General features: G+C 43.5%; 1 protein-coding gene across 1 annotated transcript in view; it reads right to left on the reverse strand.

Annotated features, from left to right (window-relative positions):
• The window catches only part of cops6 (COP9 signalosome subunit 6), a 62237-nt gene that overhangs the window by 12429 nt on the left and 34857 nt on the right, over positions 1–14951 (reverse strand). The window contains exons 5-8 of the mRNA XM_072240720.1: positions 13499–13561; positions 7853–7900; positions 3698–3812; positions 2483–2575 (exon numbers count right to left, since the gene is read on the reverse strand). Coding sequence (XP_072096821.1) covers positions 2483–2575; positions 3698–3812; positions 7853–7900; positions 13499–13561 — 319 coding nt within the window. The remainder of the gene's footprint in view (positions 1–2482; positions 2576–3697; positions 3813–7852; positions 7901–13498; positions 13562–14951) is intronic.

Below are 14951 nucleotides of genomic sequence, written 5' to 3' on the forward strand. Positions count from 1 at the left end.
TCGATATTTATGCCATCAGATTGGAGGCTACCCAGATGGAATATAACAGGAAATGGAATTAAAATGTTTGGCCACCAAGAAGTTCTGCTTTTGGCAGATGAAGCTTGATGAAGCCATCCCCCAGTTTACAATAGATCTCACCAATGTAGAGCAGGCCGCATTGGGTGCACTGGATACAGCAGACAACCCCGACAGATTCACAGGTGAAGTGTTGCCTCAGCTAGAAGGACTGTTTGGAGCCCTGAATGGAGGTGAATGGGTAGGTGTAGCACTTTGGCCACTTACGGGGATAAGTACCAGAAGGGAGATTAATGGGGCAGGATGAATGGACAAGGAAATCACGGAGGGAATGATTCCTGCAGAAAGCAAAGGAGTAAAGGTATGTTTGGTGATGGGATCCCTTTGGAGTTGTGGAGAATGATGTGTTTGATGTGGAGACTCATGGGGTGGTGAGGAAGGACAAGAGGAACTCCATCACTGTTAAGACAGTGGGAAGATGGGATGAACACGGATGTTCAAGAAATGGAGGAGATGTGGATGATGCATCAATGGTGAAGGAAGGGAAACCCGTTCTTTGAAGGAGGAAGACTTCTTGATGTCCTGGAAAGGAAAGCCACATTCTGGGAACAGATGCAGTGGAAACAGAGGAACTGAGAAAAGTGAACAGCATTTTTACAGGAGACAGGGTGGAAAAGAGGTATAGTCAAGATAACCAGGGGCATTTGTAGGTTTATAAAAGAAGTTGGTCGACAGTTTGTCTTTAGAGATGGAGACAGATCAGGGGGGTGGGGGGGGCGGTGTTAGAAATGGACCAAGTGAATTGAAGGGCAGGGTAGATTTTGGAGGCAATATTGATAAAATCAACGAGCTCAGCTTTGGTGCATGAAGCAGCACCATTGTAGTCGTCAATGTAGTGGAAGAAGAGTTGGGGAGAATTACCAGGAAAAGCATGGACTGTTCTATGTAGCCAACGAAAAGGCAGGCATGCCTGGGACCCATGTGGGTGCCTTGAGTCTGGAGAAAGTGGCAGGAGCTGAAGGGAAAAATTGTGGAGGATGAGGACCAGTTCTACCAGACAGAGGAGGGTGGTGGAGGAGGGGAACTGGTTGGTGAAAGAAATGGAGAGCTTTAAGACCTTCTTTATGGAGAATAGAGTGTATAGAGATTGGACATCCATGGTGAAAATGAGGTGGTCAGGGCCAGGGAATTGAAAGTTAGTGAGGAGATTGATAGCATGAAAAGTGTCGCAGATATAGATGGGAAGGGACTGAACCAAGGCATGGTAAGCTGGTGCAGAAGATGGGATCCAAGGCGAGCTGTCTAAATGGATCCAAACAGCAAGGATGTTGGCGATTCAAGGCAGGGTGTATTGGTACTGGTTTATTATTGTCACATTTACCAAGATACAGTGAAAGGATTGTCTTGCATACCGTTTATACAGATCAAATCATTCCACAGTGCATTGAGCTAGAATAAGGTAAAACAATAACAATGCAAAATAAAGTGTATTACTAGGGACAGAGAAATTAGATTTAAAACCATAGAATGATTATAATAGAAGTAATGAGTAATGAGAAGTAATAGAAGTAAGGAGTCAATATACTCCGGTGCCAGATACGGCTTCTCCAGATTGGAAGTCTGAGACTAATGGTGCACGTTGCCACATTGGTTTGGCAGATTGGATCACGTTGGGACTCTGCTGTTTATGATACATAAATGATTTGGATATGAACGCAGGATGCATGATTAGTAAGTCTGCAGATGACATAAATACTGGTGTTGTGGATAGTGAGCAAGGTTGTCTAAGGCTACATAGGAGATGGATCAGATGACAGTAAACTAGGTGGAGTGTTGGGAGACAATGCAGAGGAGAGTCATTTGCCTGCATTGGGGAATTTTAGTTGTGGGAACAGACTGAACAGGTTGGGTTTGTTTACTGGATTAAAGGAAGTCGAAGGATAACAAGTGCATAAAGTTATGAGGTAGAATTATGGTGTAGTCGAGGTAGAGATATGAAAAACATAGGTTTACTCTGAGAAGGAGGAGATTCAAAGAGGATCTGATTTTATTTAAAACACATACTGGTAGATACCTGGAACATACCACAAAAGGAGATGGTGGAATCAGGTCTAATCGCTACCTTTAATATGTATTTAGACACTAAATAGGCAAGGCATAGAGGATAAGGACCTGATGTGGGGAAATAGGATTCATGTAAATGAGAAACAGGTCAACACGTAAGTTGTGGGCTAAAGGGTCTGTCTCTGACAGATCTCAACTCTTCCCCCCCAGTGACACATAAGGGCTTTGACAATAACCAGTTAACCTCAGTGCCCTTACGTGGGATATAGGTGGTCAACGGGAGGACATGAGAACTCCATGCAGATAGCATGGCAGGTCAGGACTGAAACTAGTTTCTAAAGTTCCCCTGTCTGTTGTTTTCAGTCCCTAGAGAGTGCCAGTTGGGAGCTCCGTCTCCTACCTGACTCCACAGCTTTGACGTACTCCAGGATGACACGGACTCGACTATGCAGCATTTTGATGGCACTGTGCTGAGCAATGAGATGTTCAGCCACTGTAACAGGAAGAGAACAGGGAATTCAGACAGGCACGAGTCTAGGTGGAGGGCTCAATCAGACACAGGGTGGATGCTACATGATATGTGGGACTGGGGCCAGGAGGAGATGACATTGACTTCCCAAAAGCTCCATTCAACACAAAGAATATTAAACCAATAATTACGTAGTGAGTGCTCAAGGTATCAGGGCCAATGGGCAGAATGTAGAACAACTGACAAAGATATTCCTAGGAACGCCCAGAACCTGGGATTCATCTGCCAAGGAAAGGTCTGGAAGTAGAAGGGCTGAGGAAGGTGGGGAGCCAGACAGATGGGACAGGGCTAGAGGTGTTACACTATCTCTGCTCCCTCCCCACGGTGGGGGTCTGTGTCTTCAGCTGAGAGACAATTCCTTCACTCACCATGAAGGGAGTTCCGCAGATTTAGCTAGGGGGTGAGAAATGAGCTATCAGTGAATGAGGGGTGAAGTTGATGGGGCGAGGGCAAAGGTCAAGGTGAGGGGATCAGTGTCCTTGTAGCCAAACGTTTTACAAACAGGAGTTCGATAGCAGACCCCCCACCCCACTGAACTGTCACTCATACTCACAGGCACTATCCTCAAACCACCTCACCCACCCTACCTCCCCTCACACAAGACACCTTCCTTTCACCACCCATCCCGGAGATCATCCCTCTCCCCCCTTCATCACCCAGCCATCCCAGAAACCACACCCCCTCCATCTCCCCTCACACTGGGGACTCCCAAACCTACATCCCCACTCATCACAGGTCTCCCCCACTCCATCCACCCCTGTTCCCTGTGGACTCCTCACCCTCCATCTCACCTGCATCCCCTGGGAACTCACCATCCTCCATCCCACTCCCATAACTTGGGGCATCCACTGCTTTATCACCCCCTCAATCCACTTCCATCCAACAGGCGTCACCCTCTCCATCCCGGAGATTACACCACCCACCCCCAGCTCCCAGGAGACTCCCCCAAACAAACCACCCGCCCGAGAAACACCTCCCACTCCATTCCCCCCCCCCCCCACCAAACACTACAGGGATCTGAAGCCCTTCAGCCCAACCTCCGAGGACTGCCCTCAACGCCTATTGGAAATGCGGGCTGGTTCTTGCCTGTGGAGCTCTCCCCCGTGCCGGTTGCTGTCATCCGTGCTACGTGATCCACCCCGATGCGCTCGGCTTCCTCGGTGGCTAGCGTGTAAGTCAGCTCAGCAAACAGCACCGTGGCCTGGTGAACAGAGAGAGCGGTGAGTACAGGGAATCGTCCGCAGTGTAGCCAGTGGGAGCCCGGTCACGCCATCACCCAGGGGGAGGGGGGAATCGGCAGGGTGAAAGAGAGGGCAGTGAGCACGGGGAACAGTCAGCAGCGTGGATGGGGAGGAGTCTGGTCTCTTTCCCCACAGAAAGGAATAAAACTGGAAATGTTAGTAATATAATGTTGTACATTATCCCACTATTGTAAGACTATCAAATATTGCCCTGCTATGGTAAGATGAACTCTTGACCTACAATCTATCTTATGATTTTGCACCTTATTGTTTACCTGCACTACATTTTCTTTGCAGCTGTTATACTTTATTCTGCATTGTTATTGCTTTTACCTTGTTCAACCTGAACAATGATCTGTGTAATGGTCTGATCTGTATGAACATTATGCAAAACAAGTCCCAGTACATGTGACAAAAATAAACCAGTTCCAATAACGTTGTCAATGTATGTGGCATACAGACTGGATAGGGATGTTGGGGAAACAGGTCAGTAGTGGACATGGTTTAAAGGGCTTTAGATAAAACAAGCATTAAATACTGTACAGAAAAGCAGATGAGCGATGAATTATTATGAAATCATAAAATCCACATGTACCTATTTATCACAAATACTATAAGTTGGTGGAGGATGTTTGAATCAGTAGAGTACCTTTGAGTTGCCACTTGAAGTGCACCCTGGTGAACACTGTAACAGGCCTGAATCAACAGAGTTGTTCAAGATGTCCACCATTACTGTACGAGGAGTTTTCTTCTTGTGAGCCATAACTAACATGATGACTGTGTCCTTGGTGTAAGCCAGATTCTGGGTGCAGGTCAAACGCACAAACCCCGTCCACCAGCAGGCAAATACTGCTTTAGCTCTCCACACACAGGTGGAGGGGTACTGAGGTTGCAGATGATACACTGACAATGGGACTAGATGAGATTGTCCAGGACTATGGGAAGATATTAGCTTTGGATATACAAACCCCATTTCCAGAAAAGTTGGGATATTTTCCAAAATGCAATAAAAACAAAAATCTGTGATACGTTAATTCACGTGAACCTTTATTTAACTGAGAAAAGTACAAAGAAAAGATTTTCAATAGTTTTACTGACCAACTTAATTGTATTTTGTAAACATACACAAATTTAGAATTTGATGGTTGCAACACACTCAACAAAAGTTGGGACAGAGGCATGTTTACCATTGTGTTACATCACCTTTCCTTTTAATAACACTTTTTAATCATTTTGGAACTGAGGATACTAATTGTAGTAGATTTGCAATTGGAAATTTTGTCCGTTCTTGCTTGATATAAGACTTCAGCTGCTCAACAGTCCGTGGTCTCCGTTGTCTGATTCTCCTCTTCATGATGCGCCATACATTTTCAATAGGAGATAGATCTGGACTGGCAGCAGGCCAGTCAAGCACACGCACTCTGTGTCTACAAAGCCACGCTGTTGTAGCCCGTGCAGAATGTGGCCTGGCATTGTCCTGCTGAAATAAGCATGGACGTCCCGGGAAGAGATGTCGCCTTGATGGCAACATTTGTCTCTCTAAAATCCTAATATACGCCTCAGAGTCAATGGTACCTTCACATACATGCAACTCACCCATGCCGTGGGCACTGATGCACCCCCATACCATCACAGATGCTGGCTTTTGCACCTTTCGCTGATAACAATCTGGATGGTAGTTTTCATCTTTGGCACAGAGAACTTCGTGCCCGTTTTTTCCGAAAACTAGCTGAAATGTGGACTCATCTGACTACAGCACACGGCTCCACAGTCTTTCAGTCCATCTGAGATGAGCTTGGGCCCAGAGAACTCGCCGGCATTTCTGTATAGAGTTGATATATGGCTTCCTCCTTGCGTAATACAGTTTCAAGTTGCATTTCTGGATGCAGCGACGGACTGTGTTGAGTGACAATGGTTTTCCGAAGTACTCCCGAGCCCAGGTGGCTATAATTGTCACAGTAGCATGACGGTTTCTTAGGCAGTGCCGCCTGAGGGCTCGAAGATCACACGCATTCAAGAGTGGTTTCCGACCTTGACCTTTACGCACTGAGATGTCTCTGAATTCTCTGAATCTTTTCACAATATTATGTACTGTAGATGTTGAAAGACCTAAATTCTCTGCAATCTTGCGTTGAGAAATGTTCCTTTTGAACTGACTAACAATTCTCTCACGAATTTTGGCACAAAGGGGTGAGCCACGACCCATCCTTGCTTGCAAAGACTGAGCCTTTGATGGACACTACTTTTATACCCAGTCGTGATACCTCACCTGCTACCAATTAGCCTGCTTAATGTGGAGTCTTCCAAACTGGTGTTACTTGAATATTCTGTGCACTTTTCAATCTTATTTTAACTCTGTCCCAACTTTGGTTGAGTGTGTTGCAGCCATCAAATTCTAAATTTGTGTATATTTACAAAATACAATTAAGTTGGTCAGTAAAACTATTGAAAATCTTTTCTTTGTACCTTTGTCAGTTAAATAAAGGTTCACGTGAATTAACATATCACAGATTTTTGTTTTTATTGCATTTTGGAAAATACCCCAACTTTTCTGGAAATGGGGTTTGTACATAGTCCTACAGGGAGGAGTGTGGCAGTTACACTAGTGCAGAGCAATGGAGAAACAGTGGATATGGGGAAAGGGGAGGGTGATGGAGAGTTGTTCACTTTCCATCTGCAAATAAGTGGTTTAGGCTCAAGGCTAAAAAGCCCTCTTCTGCAATAAACACCGAATGAGTAGAGGCTGCCTCAACATACTGGAGCTCTTCTCTTCATATTATATCAATGATAGAATGGATGGTTAGGTGTAGATTTCATTATTATACAAAGGTCTATAGCACACGACAGGGAAGGGGTGAAATAGGTACCTTAGGGGAATCAAAGCAAACACACAGGCAGACGGGAATCGAAGGGTACTGCATAAAAGCTTGGGATGGCTAATCAGTGATGAAGTGGTTGCTCCTGACCTAAAAATATGCAACAGTCTTGGTGGCTTGTGTTTCCTATTTTCAGATGTCTAGAGTAGAGACTGAACTCTCACTTTGAAAACTTATTAAGTATTTTACAGAATTCAAAATAATTGGATGCAAATGTCTAACCCACCAGTGGAAGGTGGAGGAGTATTTAACTGTTTTTTTTCCCAGTAAGAAGACAAAGGTCTGCACTGATTGGCAACTCTCCACATCTCTGACTGCACAGTATGAGTTAACAGGTCTGCTGCATTACAAGGCTCCAGAGCAGCTCAGAATCTTGGCACCTGTGTGCCAACAGACAATCTCTGTTGCCCCCAATCAGGGCAATGTCCGGGTTTTTCAGACAGATGGTCCCTGGCTCGGAGACACTGTGAGCAGTCCTCTGCTCAGTCTGGCTGGGGTGGGGGTTGAGCCCATTCACCAGTTCCCTTCTCTCCACTAAAGGGAAAAGCTTCACCAATGACTAAGCTTCCTCTTTATATAAAAATCAACCATTTCCCACTCCTCCCAATATCTGGAGTGATCACGGCCATGCCTTTCACTCTGCTGAGGTGTTTCCCAGCACTTGTGCATACTAATCCACTGCTCAACCCTGGAATGTCACCAGCATAACACTTGAGGAACTCAGTGGGTCAGGCAGCATCTGTAGGGAAGGGAAATGGATAGTCATCATTTTGGATCAAGACACACTCTGCACGGATCCCAATCTGGAATGTTGACTGTCCATTTCCCTTCCACAGATGCTGCCAGACCTGCTGAGTTCCTCCAGCAGTGTCTTTTTGCTCCAGATTCCAGTGTTTGTCATTTTTTAGGTCTCCAGTGTAAAAGTAATCTCAACATCAAATCACTGATTTTATGCTGATTGCATAAAGTTGGCAACAGCACCCCATGGAGGTATCTTGTAGTGTGGAGCATGGAAATGCACTACCAGGAGGAGACTTTACACCGGGTGACAGAATCAGACAGACCGGCCACGTCACAGCATCCAGAAACACAGAATGAAAACTGAAGCCAGTTAACTGACATACCTCTCCAGCGATGATATCGATGACCGACTCATAAACACTAACTGGAAGCTGCAAGATAAGACAAAATGTCAGATGCCAGAAATTTGTTATTAGTCTTTCTTCTGCAGCCAAATATTTCCCAATTAAGTGTTACAAGGCAAGATCAAACTGTGGCCCCCTTATAACAGACACATGTTTCCAATTTTCAATCTGGTGTGTTTTATACTTCCTGCAATTACCTGCTGTAATATCAAAGGTAGCTTCCTCCTGGGTTCACTGGAATCAAACATTCACTACTTTTAATTTTGTTTTCCAAAACCCCCTTCACTTCATTCCTTTCCAATCCTTCCATGAGCTTCAAGTTTTTTAAAGAAATATATCCCCATCTAATCACTGCTGATGTATCTCATCCCACTCTTTGCTGGGGTGCTGGGCTGACGACCTTCCTTGGGTGTAGGCAGTGCAAACCCAAGTCAGTGGCTGTCTGGTATGTCTGCGTGACAGGACAAGAATGTTGGTGCCTTACACAATTTGAACACACACAGAACTATGAAGAGAATGCTCGTGGAAGCTCCTCTGCACACACAGGTTGTTGGATTTGTCTCTATTTCAAAAACAATTATGAATTGTAAAATGGTTGTAAAATGTGTTGAAATACAAAATTGAAACAGGGTTATTATGCCATCTCTATATAGATGTAATTCTTGCTTTGCTGCAATATACCTCATTTGGTAATATATTAAAAACCATGCATCAACTATGAATTGTTCAGCCCATTTGCCAGCACATTTGCTGTCGGGTTTCAAACCAGAAACAGAGGTGCAACACATCAAATCTCTCCCTCCCAGCTCTGACTGCCAAGACTGTCTGCATGACGCCCACACATTCTTTGAGTGTCCCTGACGTTTCCAGCCACCAGGTGCTCTGGTTTCCTCCCACATTCCAAATACACATGCACTGGTCACCATAAATTGTCGCTAGTGTATAGATGAGTGGTGGAATCTGTTGGGAATATGGGGAGAATAAAACGGAAGAGAACAGGATTGGTGTAAATGGGTGTTTGATGGGTTCAGTGGACTGAAGGGCCTGTTCCCATGCTGTAGCTCTTCATGAATTTGACCCAAAGACCCAGACAGTAGCGTAGAGGGCTTCAAAAATAAGGCAATCTGTATATCAGAAATAACCAAAGTAACCAGTCCAGAGAGACAGAAAATTGAAGAGACAGAAAATTGAATTAATGACTGTTTATTGAACTATTTCAAGAAATCAGAATGGTTTCTTACTGAGTTCTCTTTCAAGTTCAAAGTAAAATTTATTATCCGAGTACATACACGTCACCACACACAACCCTCAGATTCTTTTTCTGCAGGCATACTTAGCAAATCTATAGAACAGTAACTGTAAACAGGATCAACAGACAACCAACAGTGCAAATGCAGATATAAATAAATAGCAATAAATAATAAGCATGAAATAACAAGATACAGAATTTATAAAAATAAGAGTATAAACAAAGTCAAGGACCTATCTTACTTCACATTAACCTGATTGAATTTGCTTTGAGAATTCTTTTATGCATTTTAGCAATTTAACTAACTTTCCCTGCTCAAAGCCTCAGTTCACTACCAGAGCCTGGGCTAAAACTGCGAACAGGTTACCGATCACATTTTCATTGTCACCATTTCTATAAATTCCCAACAAGTCATACTAACTTCTTCACCAAGAAAAGATGAGCATAATAACACATCGTGCCCTGAAACAAGCTGGAAGTGGAATGCCTATCGTTTTACTCCAGGCAAATTTCAGCTATAAAAGGGTTCGGTTTCTGTTACAAACAGCTGTAATGAGCAGCATCTGCGGTTACATATATCCACATTTAAATGGAAGAGACTAACTTTGTTTGTCACATGTAAATCAAAATATTGAAACCATTTGTGTCAACGACCAAGACTGAGGTAGTGCTGGGGGAGCTCACAAGTGTCGCCAAGCTTCCAGTGCCAACACAGCATGCCCACAACTCATTAACCCAAGCCTGTACTAGTTTGGAATGTGGGGAGAAGCAGAAGGACCTGAAGGAAATACACACAGTCACAGAGGGAACGTACAAACCCCTTACAGACAGGAACTGAACCAATCGCCAGCGCTGTAAAACGATACGCTGACCATCCCACTACCATGCTGGCCTCAGCAGAAGAGCAAGGGTGATGTGTTATGAAGAGATTTACTTTTCCCCGGCTGAGAAGTTCAATGACATTTCACTATTCCAAGTTAGCTTGAAAATGAGGGCAAATATTTGGTTTCTTTCTTATTTGTGGCTAGTTGTGTTCTGTGTTGATCTGCCAAGCACTGTGGGGCATGCTACGTTGGCACTGGAATGTGTAGAGACACTTGCAAGCGGTGTTCTGGTTGTTAATGCAAACAACGCATTTCGCTATATGTTTTAATGTACATGTGTCAAATAAACTTGAATCTTCAAGGCATCTCAGGTTGCTAGTACGGTGAAAAAAACAGCTTTAGCCTTCATCAGTGCAGTACTTTGTACAGGAGTTGGGACGTTATGATGCAATTGTACAAGTTGCTTGGAGTACTGTGTACAGTTTTGGTCCCTCTGTTATTGGAATAACATGGTTAAACTGGAAAGAATGTAGCTAAGATTTACAAGGATGTTTCCAGGACTAGAGGGAAAGGTTGGCTAAGCCCTATATTCCTTGGAGTAAGAAAATTAAGAAGCATGATCATTTTTAACATCTTATAGAAATATTTAAAATTATGAGAGGCATTAAATAAGGATGGCAGCAGCCTTTTCCCCAGGGAAGAGGATTCCAAAACTAGGAGGTATAAGTTTAGAGTGCAAGGGCAAGATATAAAAGGGACCTGAGGGGCTAGTTTTCTACGCAGAGGGTGGTGAGTATACGGAAGGAGATATCAGAGGAAGTAGTTGAGGTAGGTACAATAGTATAATTTAAGAAGCACTTGGATAGATACGACGGGGAAGGCCTCAGAGGGATATGGGCAGAAAACAAATTAAGACTAGCTGGGTGGGCACTGTGGTCAGCAGGGACTGGTTGGGCTGGAGGGTCAGTTTCTGTGCTACGACTACATAAAACTACTCTATGTTGTGTTTTGTGTGGAGGAGGAGGTTTTTTTGGGGGGGGTCAGCATTCTTGTTGCATTTTTTGAGGGGGAGGGGTGTTGGAGTTGATGATCACATTGCTGTTCTTTTTTTGTGCAGGAAGGGGGTGGGTTTGATGTTTTTCTCCTGAACTACTTTCATGCTCTTGCTTTGTTTCATGGCTATCTGGAGAAGACTAATCTCTGAGTTGTATATGGATGCATACTTTGATAATAAATGAACCTTTGAAATGGAGGAAAGAGATGTACGATCTAAGGGGAATGAGGTTACAGAGATGGGGAAGGCCACAGCCAGAGAGGAATGTGCAAGTCTTAAAATTGAAATATCGCAATGTGTAGCATTTGCTGCCTGAATAGAGATGAACCTGCAGGTTTTAGTAGAGGAGACCAGCCAGCAAAGTACTGGAACACTTGAATTCAGGAGGTGGCAGAAGCACTAGTACCCACTGCCATGAATAAACCGTGGTTGTACAACAATACTAGTGGATTTTGTGTCAGGGAGCTATCAGGACCTCAGGAGGGACCAAACAGAACAGGTCTTTGCATTCAACACACATCAAAGTTGCTGGTGAACGCAGCAGGCCAGGCAGCATCTGTAGGAAGAGGTGCAGTCGACGTTTCAGGCCGAGACCCTTCATCAGGTCTTTGCATTCACTCAAGACAATAAGACTAGGGGTAATTGGTGGCAAGAGCATGAAATTTGTGATCAGTGTAGAGAAGCTTTGATTTTCCCAGTGCATAACTGAAGGAAACTGATAAATGCTCAGAAATAATGGAGGGCTAGAGAGAGATGATGGCAGGGTAGGGCTCAATGCACATGTAGAAGCACAGGCCCAAGGATAGTACGGATGAAGAAAGGATGAGGGTGGTCAGGGTTTAAAGCAAAACATCTAATTTAAATATTAACTCATCTATTAGTTTTACAAAAAGGGAAAGGTGAAAGGCCACAAAGCTAATGTTAAGCCAATTCTTCTGTTTCATCTGATTGCAAAAGCAATGACTATTCTTTTATTTCATCTAATTTACCGCTTGTGGGAACTGCTGACGTCAGAATTCTGCACTTATAGCTATATCTCCCTGAATTCACAACTAAGACATTAATAAGCACACGTTAAAACAATGTGTTTGTTCAAGGCAGCTTGGCCAAATCTCAAACTTAAATTAATGCAAGATTTTGATAGCAGGTTTTCAAACTAATTTATGCATTGTGATTAATTTATAGGGACAGCATCAGCTGAAAGAAAAGGTTACAGTTTCTACTAGAAGAAACATCCTGTCCCCATCTTGACAAGAACCCCTCCAGATATTGTGCATTTCAATGAAGTTCTCTCTCACTTTTCTGAACTCCAATGGATACAAACCTCATCATTCAATGTTTCCTCATCAGACAACTAGTCTGGAAAACCTTCTCTGAGCTGCTTCCAACACATTTATAACTTTTGATAAACATGTCACCCAATACTTGAGATGTGGTACCATCAATGCTCCATATAACAAGTAGAACAAAGGAAGATGGAATTAATAAATAAATAAGGCATCCGTTAGTCTTGTGAGACCTTGGATCTGCGCCTGGAAAGTCTTCACTCTCCAGGGCGCAGGCCTGGGCAAGGTTGTATGGAAGACCAGCAGTTGCCCATGCTGCAAGTTTCCCCTCTCCACGACACCAGTGTTGTCAAAGGGAAGGGCATTAGGACCCATACAGCTTGGCACCAGTGTCGTCGTGTGATTAAGTGCCTTGCTCAAGGTCACCGCACGTTGCCTTGGCTGGAGCTTGAACTCACGACCTTCAGGTCACTAGTCCAATGCCTTTAACCACTTGGCCACATGCCCACTACATGGAATTAATAGGAGTCTGTATAACTGACCAATGGGATTTAACCAATAAAATGGCACAATTTGATTTTATAATGCTTGGTATAACAATACACCTGAACTGGAAAACTGTACAGAGGAACTTAATAAAGAACAGACTGTACAGTTGAGAGTAAAGATGTTGAAACAGGAGAGGGTTCAAAGGAGGTTCATGAAAATGATTCCACGATCGATTGGTTTGTCATATGAAGAGTGTTTGATAGCTCTGGGCCTGTATTCACTAGAATTCAGAAGAATGAGGGGTGACCTCATTAAAATCGATCAAATGGTAAAAGGCCATGATAGAGTGGATGTGGAGAGGATGTTTCCTATGGTGGGAGAGTCTAAGACCAGAGGACACAGCCTCATAATAGAGTGGTGTACTTTTAGAATGAAGATGAGGAGGAATTTCTTTAGCCAGAGAGAAGCGAATCTGAGGAATTTGTTGCCACAGGCAGCTGTGGAGGCCAAGTCTTTATGTATATTTAAGGCAGAGGTTGATAAATTCTTGATTGGTCATGGCATGAAGGGATGGGGGATGGTGGGGATAGGCAGGAGTTTGGAGTCGAGAGGAAAACTAGATCAGCCATGATGAAATGGCACAGCAGACTCGATAGGCCAAATGGCATAATTCTGCTCTTATATCTTATGGTCTTATCAAGTCCAGTAATGCTGCTTACTTACATCAGTGTGTTTTGTCATGGGGTTTAACTTCAGGAAGAGAGGGCTTTCAATAATTTCACACACCTGCAAATGAGAAAAGTAAGGATTAGTGGGATGTTGGTCAATACCCAATGAAGAAATCCCAGAAACAGTAGCCATCCATGTTGCTGCTGCACTGTAGCACACACAGAGCCAACAGTGCCATCAACACAGGAGACTAAAGCACTCAACAACGCTCTCATATTACTGGGGCACTGCCTATCTATCCTACCCAAAACCCCACTCCAAATCCTAACACAATATTGTACTATTTTCTGAATGAGGCACTCTCAGTGGGCACATTAACTACTCAGTCTAACGTAGGAAAGTACTCTGAGCATCCTGGCCAGATATCTATTTTGGACCAACCTCAGCAAAGGGAATTATTTAATCAGCTTCTCATCTACAGTGGATTCTGGTTTAATTGTACCATCGGCTATTCGGGCAGCCGGTTATTCGGGACAACTCTTAAAGAACAAAATCAAATTGAGAAAATAGCCGTGATTCCTGTCATTTATCTGAGATACTGAGACGGGAGACTGTTGCTGAACAGTTTCTAACTAGTGTCACATGCAAGTACTTGTGCAGCCATTAGACATTACACAGTGCTTGAGAAGTTTTTTAAAATAGCATCAGTTGTGTGTGCTTGTGTTCAAAAAGACATGTTTTTTGTTATTGGCAGCTGGCGAGAAATAAGCAGAAAGACAATTCAGAACTGTTTTTCTTACTATGGTTCAAGCATTCAGCCTTGGAGATGCCAGAAATGGCTGGAAGTGAAAATGAAACGATTTCACTTCTTTAACAAGTTAGGACCTATGAAGAATTCGAAGGTTCGATAATCATCTTGAACATTACAATGGAAATGAAGATTTGAAGCAACCGATCGTCAGTAGCATTATACGAAGTCAGTCCATTATTTATACTAGGTGTCTGCATTGATTTTGTTCATTTACAGTCAATCAAAAGTACATAGCAGCAAACAGGTACACTGGATGAATTCCTCCATCAAAAACAATTAGGAACTAATACACAGGTCTATCGTACTGTAGTAGTATTGATAGCATTCTAAGTTGTTCTGTATTTCATTTAAATACATAATTTGTTACTCAGTTAAATGGTAGTTTGTCTTTTTATACCTTTTAAACTATTTCCAGGAAACTTCGGCTAATTGGGGCAGCTACTTAATTGGGCCAAAGTGTACTGGTCCCAATGTGTCCCAATTAATCAGAATCCACTGTGCTTGTTTACTGTACCTCACTAAATTACCACAGGTCGCCATGGATGAATTGGGCTGAAAGGCCGGTTTCTGTGCTGTACAACTCTATACCAAAGTAATGGAAGCTGTCATCACCACTGACTCACCAATGCAGACTGACGCCAGTTTGAGCTTCATCAGGATGATTTGGCCCCAGACTTCGTGGTTTTGGTCCAAATA

This window comes from Mobula birostris, chromosome 22 (assembly GCF_030028105.1).
Source record: "Mobula birostris isolate sMobBir1 chromosome 22, sMobBir1.hap1, whole genome shotgun sequence".
NCBI classification, from domain to species: Eukaryota; Metazoa; Chordata; class Chondrichthyes; order Myliobatiformes; family Myliobatidae; genus Mobula; species Mobula birostris.